Here is a 15,372-nt window from a genome sequence, read left to right as displayed (position 1 = left end):
GACTGTTACACAGCCATAAAGTTACATGATACAATTGTTTGCCTGCTGCCACCACAAGGGGAAGCTCACGGGATAGAGATTTATAATACTCCAATGAAACTTATTCATAAATCCATATGTAGTTAGCTCCCTCTAGTGGTGGAAAAATAATTGTATAATTTAACTCTGCATCCAATGAAAGACTCAGAGAGGGATTTCCAGTGTGCACCCCTGATCGAAATCAGTGAAGACACAACTCTAAAAACGGTTCTAAACCATAGAAACACCTACAATAACCAAATACTATAATTAGGTAAATAGCACAAAAAGAAACAGATTTATATGAGGATTGTAATGGAACATTATATGCACAACAATGGCTTTTAAGAGGGCGCAGTCATACTGGTAATTAACTCTGATGAATTGGAAGAAAGCAAATAGACAAAATGTCATTAATAAATAAATAGGGTACAAGCTGGATGAGTCAGCCGTTACAGTATAACACAATAATGGTTGTTGTAGTGTTTAGAGACTTTAGTGGAAGCAGCCATGCTGCTGCTAGGACCTTTGTGAAATCGCCACTCGCGTTGACAACCACTTATTCAGTAAGTCAAGGGTCCGTTGCTGTCCATGTTAACTATTTGCATAATACATATAGGCAAAGGCAAGGCTTTACTTCCCGAGAGTAACAATCAGGTGTCAAAATGTAGCTTGCCCTATAGGTAAATACAGGGTGCTGCCTTTGCAGATCGGGTACACTTTATTTCCATTCTTTTGAAAAAGAAGTTATTTCGTTGGTAAATTACGCTTACTGCAATTGTATAGCCAACATCAAATGCAGTAAATATCCCATGATTATATGTTGAGACAAAGTGGCAGTCACAGAATGGTATTTTTCCTTGGCTACCAAGATACCTTTTTGACCACCTGGTAAGTATATGTGTTTTGTCAATATCTGATATAAAATAAATATTCAGATTATGGTAGGTTTAGGGTCTTTTTTGGTTTTTTTTTGCCTTGATTTGACAAAAATTGTGTGATTTTGCATCAGTTAAGAAAAAATGCTGCAAAAACAACGACCACTGAAAACCACTCATGTAAGCCCACCTTCAAAGTGTACAAAGTGTAGATTGTTTGGTCACTCCACTTCAAGTGTTCTCCCTTCAAATTAATTTTTATCGCATACTAGGAATGTGGATGATGGATATGACGGTACACTAGTGCCCCTTTTCTCGTCCTTGACTGTTAGTTATACAGAATTTGGATTATCTACACATGAACGGGTGCTAGTTTTGTTTTTGTTTTTCATTTCTCAATGCCTTCACTAGCAATATTAATTCTCACATAAATGAATAAATAATGAATGTGGGTTAAATGATTTTGCTAAAGTTTAAAAATATATATTTATATTTATTAAATGATTCAACCTAAAATTCTCCCTATTTCCATCCAGGGTCAAGACTATTCTCATGTGACTGCAGCAATTAACCCCTCATAGAAGCACTTCTAAAAGCATTGTTCCTTTAAGGAGAAGAGCGGGTGTGTCGAGAGTAGCTATGGAAACTTCAAGCCGAGAATAAAGGCAAATCTCTTGCAAGCAGTTTAGAAGAGGCTGTAATGCAGACAGGCAGGCATAGAACAGGGATATAAGGATTTTGGATGCTGAAGTTCAGGTGGTAAGTAAAGGGTGGCCATAACTCTCGAGAAGAAGACTATAATCATCATCATTGTCACAGGTGTCTCCTACTGACCCTCCCCCATCGTATATATCTGCGGCTGGGCTCCTGGGGAAAGATGGACATCAGGTGAGGAGATGCAGGTGTTGATGGGTATGTCACACCTATGTCACAAGCTGCTCAGTTTCCACTACATTATTTTACTGATGTCTTTTATTTGATACGTAGAATTACTTTAAATGAGTCTTTAGAAGGGTGAAACTAAAAGGTTTAGACCCATTTGACTTATTACACAGGTAGAGGTAAGTAAAGATCATCTTACCAGCCCCCTTTTTCCTATTTAGTTATTGAGTCTATTTCAGCAATGGCTTCGGAAAAAACTGGCGTAGCCCGTATAAAGAATTTACACACAATTTGGGTATAGATGTCCTTTAATGATTTCTGTTGCTGATGGCTAGTAACAAATGTTCTCTTATGATATACAGAATAGTTATATAAAGGAGACATTTGACGCAATGCAAATCGCACTTCGACCCAGCAGTTACTGAAAGGCAATGCTTGATTTATAATAATAATCTGTCCCCCTAACCACAGACAGTCACATGGCACAAATCATCGCCTGCCCGCCCGTCCTATGCCGGAAACACAAACATTGAACATACTTTCTAATAGCTTTTGTCAGGCAGATTAGTGACAGAACTGGATGTTTTCTGTTCCAGCCTGCGCTTGGAGAATGGGAACAGTGAGAAGTAGACGATGCCAGCCATGAGAGGGCTACTTGCTCCTCAGAATACATTCCTAGATACCATAGCGACCAGGTTTGATGGAACACGTAAGTAATAAACATATCTTCTTATTTATTTTCTCCTTTACATATCTTTAGTTCTAAGAATGCAGTCAGAGTAAAGCCGGCCATAGACGCAACAGTAGAAGTCAATAATTCGACCATAAAGGACATTCTTTACCAATTATCAATATATTAATGGGACTAAATCAGTTCCAACCAATGGATCCAATCATTCTAATCATTGCAGATACCTAATATCCTAACTGTCAAATATATCAGAGCTCTGATATCGTACATGTTCTATGATTTTGCCTTCTATAGTGATTTTGCACTTTGTAAGAGACGTATACGAGACCGGTAAACCTGGTAGAATTGTACAATTTTGTCTTCTTTAATAAAACAAGGAGCATAGCCATTGTCTGTTTTGGGACATGGCCACTTTGGGATTAGTAGCTATTGCCAGAAATGATATCGTTCCACTATGTGGTCATCAAACTTGGTGCAAAATCAACTGTTCAATTCCGACCTTATTCAGGATGGGTAATCCTAGTATCTACTTGTATTTCAGTCCCCGGCTGTGTATTCAGTGGCTTTGATGTCACATCACCCTATGGCCAAAAAAAAATTACAATAACAAATGAATCAACAGTCAAAACTGCTCTATTGTATGAGATCGTTTATGAGTGAGCGGGACATGAGCAGAGTTGCCAATACTTTTAGTGCAATTTGACTCTCTATAACCACCGTTTTGGGATTACGAGTCAAGGTTGGAATGTAGCTGCTGACATAGTTCGATCACTCAATGGCTCAATGCAACATGATTAAAATAATAGCCAAGAGATCTTTAGTCCCAAAAAATTAACACTTTCTGCAATATTGTAAAAACTGAGATTTTCATGTAGCCATGAAGAGTTAATTGCAGTATAAAAGAGACTCTGCTGACCTCTACATGTTGTACATACAAGGGTGGCCTGGAGGGTAGCTGTCCCCTCCCTACACTGCCAGTGCTCCATCGCTGGCAAGAAATAAATGCTTGAAATCCTGCTTGCACCCTTTTATCTTGTCTTAAAATACTATACACTTTTACTTCTTAAATAACACACTTTTGTGTCTTAATTCTGTCATAAAGTAAGGTGTCTGTCTTGTTAGGTCATATTTGTACATTCAGTTGGCTTTATTACACAGATTCACGTACAAATACACATGTATTATAAGAACTACCGAATATATGCTTGGGTAGTTTTCCAAATGACCGACTGATGCTTCTGAATGTGTGCCCCTTGACTAACGTAAAAAATATAAAAATATTTTATATTATACACCATTTGAAAATCTTGTTTTTTCCTTGTAAGTACTTGCAAAGTACAATGTACAGGTTATGTCATCATGAGTGTATCATACTTGCAATAAAATCCTGCATTTTGCATCCAAAAAGGAGTTGATATGTCTCAAAGGCAAGGGTCTGGATGTTTTATGTGGGTTTTTTTGTAAAGTTTTTTTCAGCTGTATTATTATCTAATATGTCTGTGGTTATCAGAAATATCTTGCATGATGGCTTGATACAAAATAAATGTTGCAATACAAATACTAGAGCTAGATGATGATTCATTCGACCGAAGAAAAGTGACTGTGTGAGTGTTTCAGTGTTCATCTCCAACAAGACCTTAATGTGAGCCATAGGAACCTGTATTTAGTAACTGCTATATAGTGATGGCTGTAGACTGCCTGAATGTTAACATTTACAGGAGGTGCTGCATGTAGGGCGGGCATTGATCAGGGGCACATTGATTATATATTATAAAACAGTGAAGTGGTATAGCAAAGAAAACTTGTACAGCACAAGACTACTGTAGAATAAAAGAAGACTGAATGGTTGGCCATAGTTGCGAAGCAATTCACTTAAAGGGGTTGTCGAGGTTCGAGGCTGTTTTTTTGTACCGATTACCTACTTGCACAGATTAGATGTTCCGTCTAACTCCGGGCGCCGGAAGCTATTCAGTCGTCCGTGCCAGAAGCATAATGCTCCGACCACTGTATAGTGGCCATGCTGGGTTCACTTGAATAGGAGCAGAGCTGCAGTACGGCCCCTATACAGTGGTCAGAGCCATCTGCTACCAGCATTGACCCTGCATAGCTTCCGGCGCCTAAAGGCAGTCGGAGCAGCTGATAAGTGCAGGGTTCCGGGTGTCAGACCACTACCGATCATATACTGATGACCAATCCTGACCAAAACAGCCCCCAGCCTGGTCAACCCTTTTAAGGCCTAAAAATCGAAGGCCCACTTAATAATGCATGTTTGGCCGATTATTGGTCCATGTAGACAGGGCATCGATCAGCTAACAAAAGTGTAATAGATTGTTCGTTGGTTGATCACATCGTTTATGCAGGCAATAAAATCATCGTTGTCGGCCGCACATCTTCCTGTGTACACATCTACCTGTGTGTCCCGACTCCTGGGACCCCTGCCGATCAGCTGTTTTGAAGGGGGTGCAGTGCTCATAAGAGCACTGTTTCCCCTTCATTTCTACATGCTCACTGTGAATCTTCACGCGCATTTAGTGGCGATTCACAGGTATTACAGCCTTTTCTCCCATTCACTTCAATGAGAGAAGAAGGCTGCAAAACCTGTGAATCGCCGCTAAATGCGCGGCGAAGAGTCACAGTGAGCAAGTAGAAATGAAGGGGAAGCAGCGCCGTAAGAGTACTGCACCCACAGCTGATTGGCGGGGGTTCCAGATTCGGACCCCGACCCATCAGCTATTGATGTCCTATTCTGAGGGTAGGCCATCAATTTTTACTGGCTGGAAAACCCCTTTAACAATCGTTCGTCCCTATACAGAAAGCCTCGGCCCACGTAAAAGAAGCTGTTAGCAAGCGCCAATTGACTTGTTATATCGTTGCTTGTATGGGCAGAAATCTACATATGTAAACCCACCTCTATTTCAGATATTTCTATATGATATTCAAATATGCTATGTTAAGCTCACAGAACAGCTTTAGTTTCTTTTTAAAACTTGGACTTGGACCATGCTAAGGATCATTAAAGGGGTTTTCCCATAAATCGATATTTATATAAATATCTGATCAGTGGGGGTCCATTATGTGAGCTGAAATGCTGCAACGTGGGTGAATAAAGAGATTTCTTTATTTCATAAATTCTGGAATTCTGCCTTTTTTTTTAATTTGGATTACTCATTGGACCTGGACCCAAGGTTTTTGGAACTTCCACCTGGCTAATGCACTGTGCTGCTTTTCTAGTATCATTTGTCTCAGAATCTGTTCACATCGGCATTGAAGGCCCACTTGGTCTAAAGTAAAAACACGCCCAGTTGGGCATTAAGAAAGTCATTAGCATAAAGCTAAAATCGCTAATAACGTGGTAAAAATAGATAGTTTTTCTAAATAAAAAGCACTGCTGTCACCTACATTACAGCACCCATCTCCTTATGTAGGAGATAGGGCACTTATAATGTGGTAACAGAGTCTCTTTAAGCAGGCACAGGCAAATCTTACATTAATTTGTAAATCACCAATCTTCATCTCATCATTCACAAATCTTCTTCAATAATATTAATCCTGGTGCAGATAGCATGTTGCTGCATTCTAAAATAGACGTCATACGCGTGATATCACTCACTGTTTTGCATATATCTACTAGTGCCACCAAAAATTGGTGTATTGTTGTGCCCGAAGCATTTATACAGTGCCGTTATAATTCAGTCTGTGTCCAAGTACCAATTTTTTTTAAATAAATAGATATAAATTTAAATCCTGGTGCGGATTGCGTGCCGCTGCCTACTGATAGAGACGTCACAGAAGTGATGCAACTCATTGTTTTGCATATATCTAGTTTCTATTGATAGTGCCACCAAAAATTGGTGTATTATTCTGCGTCAAGCAGATACACAGTGCCGTTTTACTTCAGTCTGTGTCTAAGTGACAATTTTTTTCAAATAAATAAACTAAAAAGCAATTGCTTCACTTTTCAGGATGATCAGACACACTGTCACTGGCAGATGTAGTCGTGGTAGTGGAAGTGGTGGATAATATAATATATATATATTTTTTCTTTAAAATAACACCAAACCTGTTGCTAGTCCCCAAAACGGGATATGTTTTGGACAGCTTGTTAAAAAGACATTGTTTCTTCCAATACCATTCAGTGTGTATAAACACCGGTAGGCATCTGACTCTAAAAAGGGATCATTTTTTAACCATTTGTTAAAAAGCCATTGCTTCTTTGGTAGCATCGGGTGTGTATAAACACCGGCGTGCATCTGCCCCAAAAAAGGAACATTTTTAGATTGCTTGCTAGAAAGTCATTCGTTCTTCCAATATCACTCTGTGTGTATAAACACCAGCAGGCATCTGCCATCAAATGGGAAAATTTTTGGACTGATTTTTAATTTTAAAAAGCATCAAAAAATCCGGTCGTACAGTGTGTTTTTAAAGAGGCTGTTACCACAGTCTACCATCCGTTTACCTATAGCCGTATATGTTGGTGTCACCTTGACATCGCTAATGTTGTCTTGGTGTTAAAGAGCTTGAAAGGAGTTAGAAGACCTTAGAGTGTTATACACAACTTTTCAGGGCAATCAAAGCACTTTCAATTTGCGAATAAATTAATTCGGACCGAATCGAATCTGACAGCCGGTCCGACCGATTCGGACTTGAAATGAATTTCAGGAAATTCGTTCATCTCTACTCATTGTTAGATGGTGCATTCCTGTGATTGCCTATGGATGACATGATAAACTTTAAATCAACTAACAAGGCTCCCATTACTATGGCTCATTTACCTCATAATTTTTGGGGCAATTACCTGATGTTCATAATTTTCTTTTTTTTTATATAGTAGTTTGTACTTTATCATCATTCTGACCTTGATGTAATAAAATTAATCTCTCTATGCAGTGACTTCCAGGTGAGTATGTGATAGAATTGTCTGTATACACGGCAGCCTAGAGACAGAGCTCCAGTGGAGAGGAAAGGCGCAGCAGCCTGAACCAATGATGAAACAAGAGGCGGATTTCAGACTACATCAGACTCCCTTTAGATCAGGGGTCTCAAACTCAGCGGGGTAAATCGGCCACACATTGAAAAAATTTGAAGTTGACGGGTCGCATTACTTTCAAATTTGATACAATACAAAATTATTTGTTAATCAATTAGTTATTTGAGCTACTATAATAATACATTACTATAACAATACTACATTACTATAATAATACCGTTCGGTTTAACCTTTCATTAAATTTACTCCATGTACTTAATAAAACAATCCACTTTTCCAGTTTTAGTGTCGCTAAATGCAGTCTGGCGGCTCAGTTTGCAGCGTTTGGCAGACACAAGAATGTCAAAATTGGGCAGCCCCTTTTAGATAGGGCCACAGTGCCCTCTGTAGATAATGCCACAGTGCCCTTTTAGATACTTCCACTGTGCCCTCTGTAGATACTGGCACACACCCACCCGTAGATAATGCCCCAGTGCCCTCTGTAGATAATGTGAGTGCCCTCAGTAGATAATGCCACAGTGCCCTCTATAGATAATGCCACAGTGCCCTCTGTAGATAATGCCACAGAGCTCTCTGTAGGTACTGCCACACACCCACCCATAGATAATGCCACAGTGCCCTCTGTAGATAATGCCACAGTGCCCTCTGTAGATAATGCCACAGTTCCCTCTGTAGATAATGCCACAGTGCTCTCTGTAGGTACTGCCACACACCCACCCTTAGATAATGCCACAGTGCCCTCTGTAGATAATGCCACACCCACCCTAGATAATGCCACAGTGCCCAGAGTAGAACACTAGTATAGGCTCTGGTCCGGAAATCTGGGGAAGCCCCTGAAATCACTGTCTATATATTGACAGTGAAGTCAGGGACAACCCCAGAGCCAGAGTCCCAGGCAGAGCGCTACTAGCCTGGGACTCCAGCTCTGCTCCTAACATCACTGTCCATATATGGACAGTGACGTCAGGGCCAACACCAGAGCTGGAGTCCGCTCTGCCTGGGACTCCACCTCTGCTCCTGACATCACTGTCCATATATGGACAGTGATGTCAGGGGCTTCCTCAGAGCCAGAGTCCCAGAGCAGTCTTCCTAGCGCTGTCTGGGACTCCTGCTATGCTTCTGACATCACTGTTCATACCACTTCTAGCACTCGGACGTTCCTCCTTCGGCCTGCTCTCTCCTCTCCCGAGGAAGCTATGGTGCCCCGCGGGCCGCAGATGACAGCCACAGGGGCCGTATGCGGGCCGTGGACTGCTTGTTTGAGACCCCTGCTTTAGACACTGTAACTAAAGTAAAAGTCACAGATTACGGCTCTGCCTAATGGAGCTGAACTAAAATAAATAGCAGGTAATCATCACCTAAAGTTATTTACTTACATTTAATTTGCTTTAAAGTCTTCTGGTGCAGCATGGATGGGAATAAATTCAGTCTTTTTACACTGCTGCTGTACATGTCTGTGCTGTAAGAAATTATTTTATCCATCCCCTCCTCATCCATGTAGACATACAGAATAAATATCAATTTTATTTAAATGAGCTAATGATTAATTTAAATATAAGATTAAAGGATTGTCAATACTGGAATTTACTATACACTTCCTGAAATTGCTGTATTTTCCTATACGTCAGAGTTGTCTATATACACAGCCTGTACATTTTCTACACATCTTACGAGAACACTCATGTAATAGAGATTTCAGGGCCAATTATGTGGATTTCAGCTCTAAGATAAAACATTAGAAACCGATTTATGGTGCGTACAGCGCCTCCTTAATTATACACTTCCAATGGCTTTTCACACAAGTGTCGGTGAGGCACCTGTTCCAGTTAACTGGCGGAGCATTTATAGAGATTCCAGTGCAGTTTAATAAGAGGATCTGTGGCAGCTTGTGTTGAGCGTAGACACTTTCCTGCCTGCGTGTGTTTCTGTCCTCCCCCTGTGTAACTAGAGGTGATAGGAAGGGCTGTGAGCCAGCAGTAATAATACTCTGAGAACTCTCTCACTCCCCTAGGAGCACATCAATACATGTTATTTAGATGAAGGATTGCATTGTATAACAAGTCAACAAGAAAAATGATTTAGGAATACAGGCAAAAAGGCACGCGATGCGGTGTTTAAATAGCTGCATTTACTTCCATGACATGGACCTAATTTCCAGGCAAGCAATAATGAATGGCACCCGTTAAAATAAATTTCATGACAAAAATTGGAGGCCCAGTTTTTCTCATTAATGACACAACTGACGATACCTAGATGGATGTTTGTTTCGAAGGACAGCAACCTATAAACCTGGACACGTTACAAGACAAGTATATATATTTAATTGGTTAATTTTCGACATTGTTAACTAACATGCTATTAGTTAATGACCACACTTTTTTTTTCTAATAATCCCATTTCAAGATATGTATGCAGCCCCATACTGCAATCTATGAATATACCCTAAGGGTATGTTCACACGGCAGCGTCCGTAACGGCTGAAATTACGGGGATGTTTCAGCCTGAAAACATCCCCGTAATTTCAGCCGTAACGGCATGTGCAGGCGCTTGAACGCCGCGTCAATTACGGACGTAATTGGCTCTGCTATTCATTTAAGTCAATGAATAACGGCTCCAATTACGGCCAAAGAAGTGACAGGTCACTTCTTTGACGCGGGCGTCTATTTACGCGCCGTCATTTGACAGCGGCGCGTAAATATACGCCTCGTGTGAACAGACAAACGTCTGCTCATTGCTTTCAATGGGCAGATGTTTGTCAGCGCTAATGAGGCGCTATTTTCGGGCGTAATTCGGGGCAAAAACGCCCGATTTATGTCCGTAAATAGGCCGTGTGAACATACCCTTAGAGCTACTCTCTGCTCCAATTACTGCTACATGAAACAGCATCATGAAAACAACTACTTCGAATCTGCAAGAAGTCATTGCTCCATCAAAAATCTGTCCTCCAATTTCAGAGCCAGCCGTATGGAATAGAAGGTCCATTCTACAAGTGCCAGTTTCTGTGATAAGCAGCCAGGAGTCTGTAGCCAGAGGCGGTGCAGAAGATTTGAAATTGCAAAGTTGAGCTACACTTTAAAAAATATTGTTTGCATTGGTAAACATTAGTGGCATATCAATTATATATACTATCACTGCATGACCAGTGGGGGGTCCAACCGCTGGGACCCTCACTGATGCCTAGAATGTTTTTTTTTTTGTGTTTTTTTTATAACTAAACAGCACCACTTTACACCAGGTTTCAGGGTTGGTAAAAGTGTTCATAAAGGGGCTGTTACTTCTAGTAATCGGCGGGAGTAAAATAGAAATACTAATATATATATATATTTTTTTTTTAACATACTCTATTTAATTTTTTCTCATCTAAAATATAAATCATTGCCCCTTTAATTAGGAGCCTATTTGATATACAACTAAATTCCTTCCACAATTGACTTCCCTCCATCCGATAATTTTTTAAATTACAGTTATCCCCTGACATATGATGGCCTCCTGATGTGATTAACTTAACCTACGATGGCCTCTCAGGGACCATTGTACCTTGAATGCAGCATCAGGTTGCGATCACTCTGGCAACAGTGGCATTCCATGGTACACGCAACTGGCTGGTATATCCAGCCAACCAGTGTGCGTCTTTGATGGGCAGCACTCGCGCTATTGGACAACAGTCAATGAGCATTTTCACTAGCCAATCAGCATCTCTGTTTCTTGTGGAAATGCTGATTGTCTGATTACAGTGCTGTACAGTAGTGGTGCTGATACAGTGCGCAGTACAGTAATCCGCTGCTGCTGCAACACCAAGCGGAATAGAGTGAGTTATGACTATGTGAAATAACAGTACCCTCATAACATTGCCAGCCAATGCCAGCCACACATGCTTCTCATAGTGTCAATTACATATTCCCACAAACTGTGCCAGCCACAGCACCCTGATTGTAGTGCCAGCCACAAATGCTCCCCATATAATGCTTAGTGTAGACCCCGCAGGACGGAACCTCCACCAGATCATAGAGCAGCCACTGCAGCTATCTGTATTTTTTTGTGCTTAATTTTCTTCAATCCTCCGTTTTTATTATTTTGGGTTGACATTTTGGGCTCTTCGGATTCAATTACCAGTCTTCCATAGAATTATGATTTCAACATATAAGCATCTTCCCGGAACCAATTAATATTGTATGTTGAGGGAGCACTGTACATATGACTGATATAAAACAATATGCATAATAAATTCTCTGAGCCTTTTTAATATTTGGTACAGGCCAGGTTCACAAATCTACAAGAGAGCTGAAAAAATCTTGCACACCATTAAATATAGTCAGAAAGACGTTACCTTCAGAACCAAGGACAGATCATTGCCCTCTGTAGCGGCCAAACATCAGTTTGCTCACACAAAGGCTAAACATAACTCTGGTATCTAGTTCATTCAATCTGTGTGCATTGTAAGAAATATATGGGAAAAAATATAGGGTTAAACTTGAAATCTGGCTACACACAAAAGATCAATACGATTTCCTGAAGACTCCTCCCTCCGACAATAATAAATGTCTTAAGTGATTTAGTGGTACATTAAGCCAGTAGTTGACATAAAATCCTCAGCACAAACAATATATAGGGGATATTTATCAAGCTGTTGGATAGCTGAGCAGCAGTATTGGAAGCAAATTGCTGAGCAATAGTTTGATCTATGGGGTTGAGCACAGCAAGTCATCAACCAATAATAATTATATCACCGGAGACACGGCTAAGATTTTTGTCCTTGGAGCGTCTAGTAAATGCCAATGATGTCTTCTAGTTTACAGGCTTTTTATCCTCCATCAATTGCTAGCACTACAGGGACATTGCTGTGAACATAATGTTCAAGTAATGTTCTGTAGGAAAAATATCAGACTGGACTAGAGGGATATTGGACGTTTGACATTGAAACATCCATGAAGATAACAATTCTAGGACTTCCTATAATGGCCATTTCTTAGCCATCCCTTATAGACTCTTAAAGGGGATGTCTCATCACAGACAACCCCTTACTGCGGCAATCAACTAATTGCTGGATCTGACCCGTCGGTCCGCCAACTGTCAAAGGTGCGGTCAAAGGGCAAATGCAGTATTACAGCAATTGTGATCATTCTGCTCTCGGTCATAGATGGAGGTCCCAATCATGGGACCCCCCTCTATGACGTCAATATGCTGTAGGGCAACTACTTGAAATGTATTCTGACATTTCCCAAATATAATTTAACATTCCCTGACACTAGTAAGATACTTCAGACAATTTTACTTCTGTGTTTGGACCCTGAAAATTCTGGATCATGAGGAGATTTCAGATTAGAATTGAATTTGGGACAATTTTGATGGACACTTGACCACAGGGATAGCATATGATTCCAGATTCAATTAAATCGAAATGAAAAAGTAGCCTTTAATAATCCTTAGAAATATAAAAATCATTGGGTCCGATTTTTTTAGATGTATTTACAGCAGTTTTCTGGCATGAATAAGTAAAAAAAACATGACATTCAGTCTGAACGCAATATTTTTTAAAGCCGTACGCATGCAACTGTGTCAGAAAAAGTGGGAAGAGCTTCATAGTCCCAAGAAATACAATTTATGAATCTATAATCTGTCATTGATCTGGAATTGTTTATATCCCATGCTCCTACATTCATCAATAGACCGTGCGCCCTGTAGATGAATGTCGCCCTCGCTACTCAGTGCATCAGTATTAATACATTTCCTCCATTGTTTTTATCGGTACAACAGCTTTGGGAAATTACGTAAAAAATTACAAATTAACTAGGCATGTGCTTTCCATGATAGATGCTTGGTTGTTAAGTTTAGTTTGGTAAATTTGAGGTTTATGCTCCAAAAACAGGTAATTTTTTTAACAGTTAGGGCCTGTTCACATCAGCGTTGGCCTTCGATTTGGGCTTTCTGTTCATCTGCTCCGTCAGAGGAAATGAAACAGAAACAGATTAATGGAAAGGCAAATGGAAAGCATTGTTTCCGTTTGTAATACCATTGATTTCAATGTTATTTTTTATGTTTCAGTTTACCTCCGTTCCGCTAGGTTTTGAAATCAATCGTATTGCACGATACTTTCCATTTGTCTTTCCGTTCATCTGACGAAACAGATGAACAGAAAGCCAAACGGAAGGCCAACGCTGATGTAAACAGGCCCTTATATAGAAATTTGCACCATCTGCTGCTGATTGATAGTTTGGGATTATCTCAATGTAAGGCTGTGTTCACACGGCAGATTTTTCATGAGTGAAATCCGACGTGGAATTGTCCAAGAATCCACTGCAGAAATCCGAGGCTGACCCTCAGATTTCTGCCGCAGTTTTGCAGTCTAAATCATCCCATTTCTGCAGGCAGATTAGCCTCATTCAATGGGGCTAATCTGCTTGTGGTTACCTGACATGTCACTTCTTTTTTTCCAGCGAGGTGGTTTGCAATGCCGCCTGCAAAAATTCTGCCCCATCTCAACAATGGGGCGATTTCCTGTTGAAGACAGTGGGATGCTTGTTACAAGCGTTTTTCACACTGATTCGGAAACTGAAAATGCATCAGAATCAGCGTGAAAATTCTGCTGTGTAAACAAGACCTTATATCTCATGAGTAAGGCCTCATTTACACGAGCGTGTGCATTTTGCGCACGCAAAAAACGCAGCGTTTTGCGTGCGCAAAAGGCACTTGACCGCTCCGTGTGTCATCAGTGTATGATGCGCGGCTGCGTGATTTTCGCGCAGCCGCCATCATAGAGATGAGGCTAGTCGACGTCAGTCACTGTCCAGGGTGCTGAAAGAGTTAACTGATCGGCAGTAACTCTTTCAGCACCCTCGACAGTGAATTCCGATCACCATATCGAGTAACCTGTTTAAAAAAAAAGAGGTTCGTACTTACCGAGAAATTCCCGGCCGTTGCCTTGGTGACGCGTCCTTGGTGACGCGTCCTTGGTGACGCGCCTCTCTTGACATCTTGCCCCACCTCCCTGGATGACGCGGCAGTCCATGTGACCGCTGCAGCCTGTGCATGGCTTGTGATTGGCTGCAGCTGTCACTTGGACTGAATTGTCAACCCGGGAGGTCAGACTGGAGGAAGAAGCCGGGAGTTATCGGTAAGTCAGAACTTTTTTTTTTTTACACGTTCACGTATATTGGGATCGGAAGTCACTGTCCAGGCTGCTGAACCAGTTTAACTCTTTCAGCACCCTGGACAGTGACTGTCTCCTGCCGGGTTCGGTCAAAACGAGTTCGGCCGAACCCGGTGAAGTTCGGTTCGCTCATCTCTAAGACACTCCGTTCGGATGTTTGTAAACAGAAAAGCACGTGGTGCTTTTCTGTTTACATTCAGTTTGACAGCTCTTGCGCGAATCACGTAGTTCGCACGGAAGTGCTTCCGTGCGGCATGCGTGGTTTTCACGCACACATTGACTTCAGTGGGTGCGTGATGCGCGAAAAACGCACGATTATAGAACATGTCGTGAGTTTTACGCAACGCACTCGCGCTGCGCAAAATTCACGCATTGTCCGCACTGCCCCATAGAGTAATATAGGTGCGTACGACACGCGTGAAAAGCACGCGCGTCGTACGCGCGTATATTACGCTCGTGTAAATGAGGCCTAACAGTTCGAGCATGCCTGAGAATTAAATCTCTCCAATTCCCCAAAAGCCGCTTAACTGTTCACTTGGTTATGTCGCATTTAGAGAAGTCAATGATTAAATAAGGTAATGTTAAAATAATTATGTTTAATTAGCTAAAAGGAGCAGTAAACCTTAAGGCTATGTTCACACGGGGTATTTTGCCGAGTTTTTTGACGCGGAAACCGCGTCGCAAAACTCGGCAAAAACGGCCCGAGAACGCCTCCCATTGATTTCAATGGGAGGCGTCGGCGTCTTTTTCCCGCGAGCAGTAAAACTGC

The 15,372-nt window shown here is 41.1% G+C and overlaps 1 protein-coding gene across 3 annotated transcripts in view; it reads left to right on the top strand.

The window, feature by feature from the left end:
• The first annotated feature begins 1,529 nt into the window (after positions 1-1,529).
• The window catches only part of KCNH3 (potassium voltage-gated channel subfamily H member 3), a 97,391-nt gene continuing 83,548 nt past the window's right edge, over positions 1,530-15,372 (top strand). For 2 of the 3 annotated variants that reach the window (XM_075852167.1, XM_075852165.1), the window contains exons 1-2: positions 1,530-1,784; positions 2,375-2,487. In XM_075852167.1, the coding sequence (XP_075708282.1) occupies positions 2,412-2,487 (76 nt within the window). In that variant the 5' untranslated portion in view covers positions 1,530-1,784; positions 2,375-2,411. The remainder of the gene's footprint in view (positions 1,785-2,374; positions 2,488-15,372) is intronic. The other variant, XM_075852166.1, reaches the window with a different exon arrangement.

The sequence above is a fragment of the Rhinoderma darwinii genome, chromosome 2 (assembly GCF_050947455.1).
Source record: "Rhinoderma darwinii isolate aRhiDar2 chromosome 2, aRhiDar2.hap1, whole genome shotgun sequence".
In the NCBI taxonomy this organism is placed as follows: Eukaryota; Metazoa; Chordata; class Amphibia; order Anura; family Rhinodermatidae; genus Rhinoderma; species Rhinoderma darwinii.
This window is presented reverse-complemented; position numbering and strand designations above follow the sequence as displayed.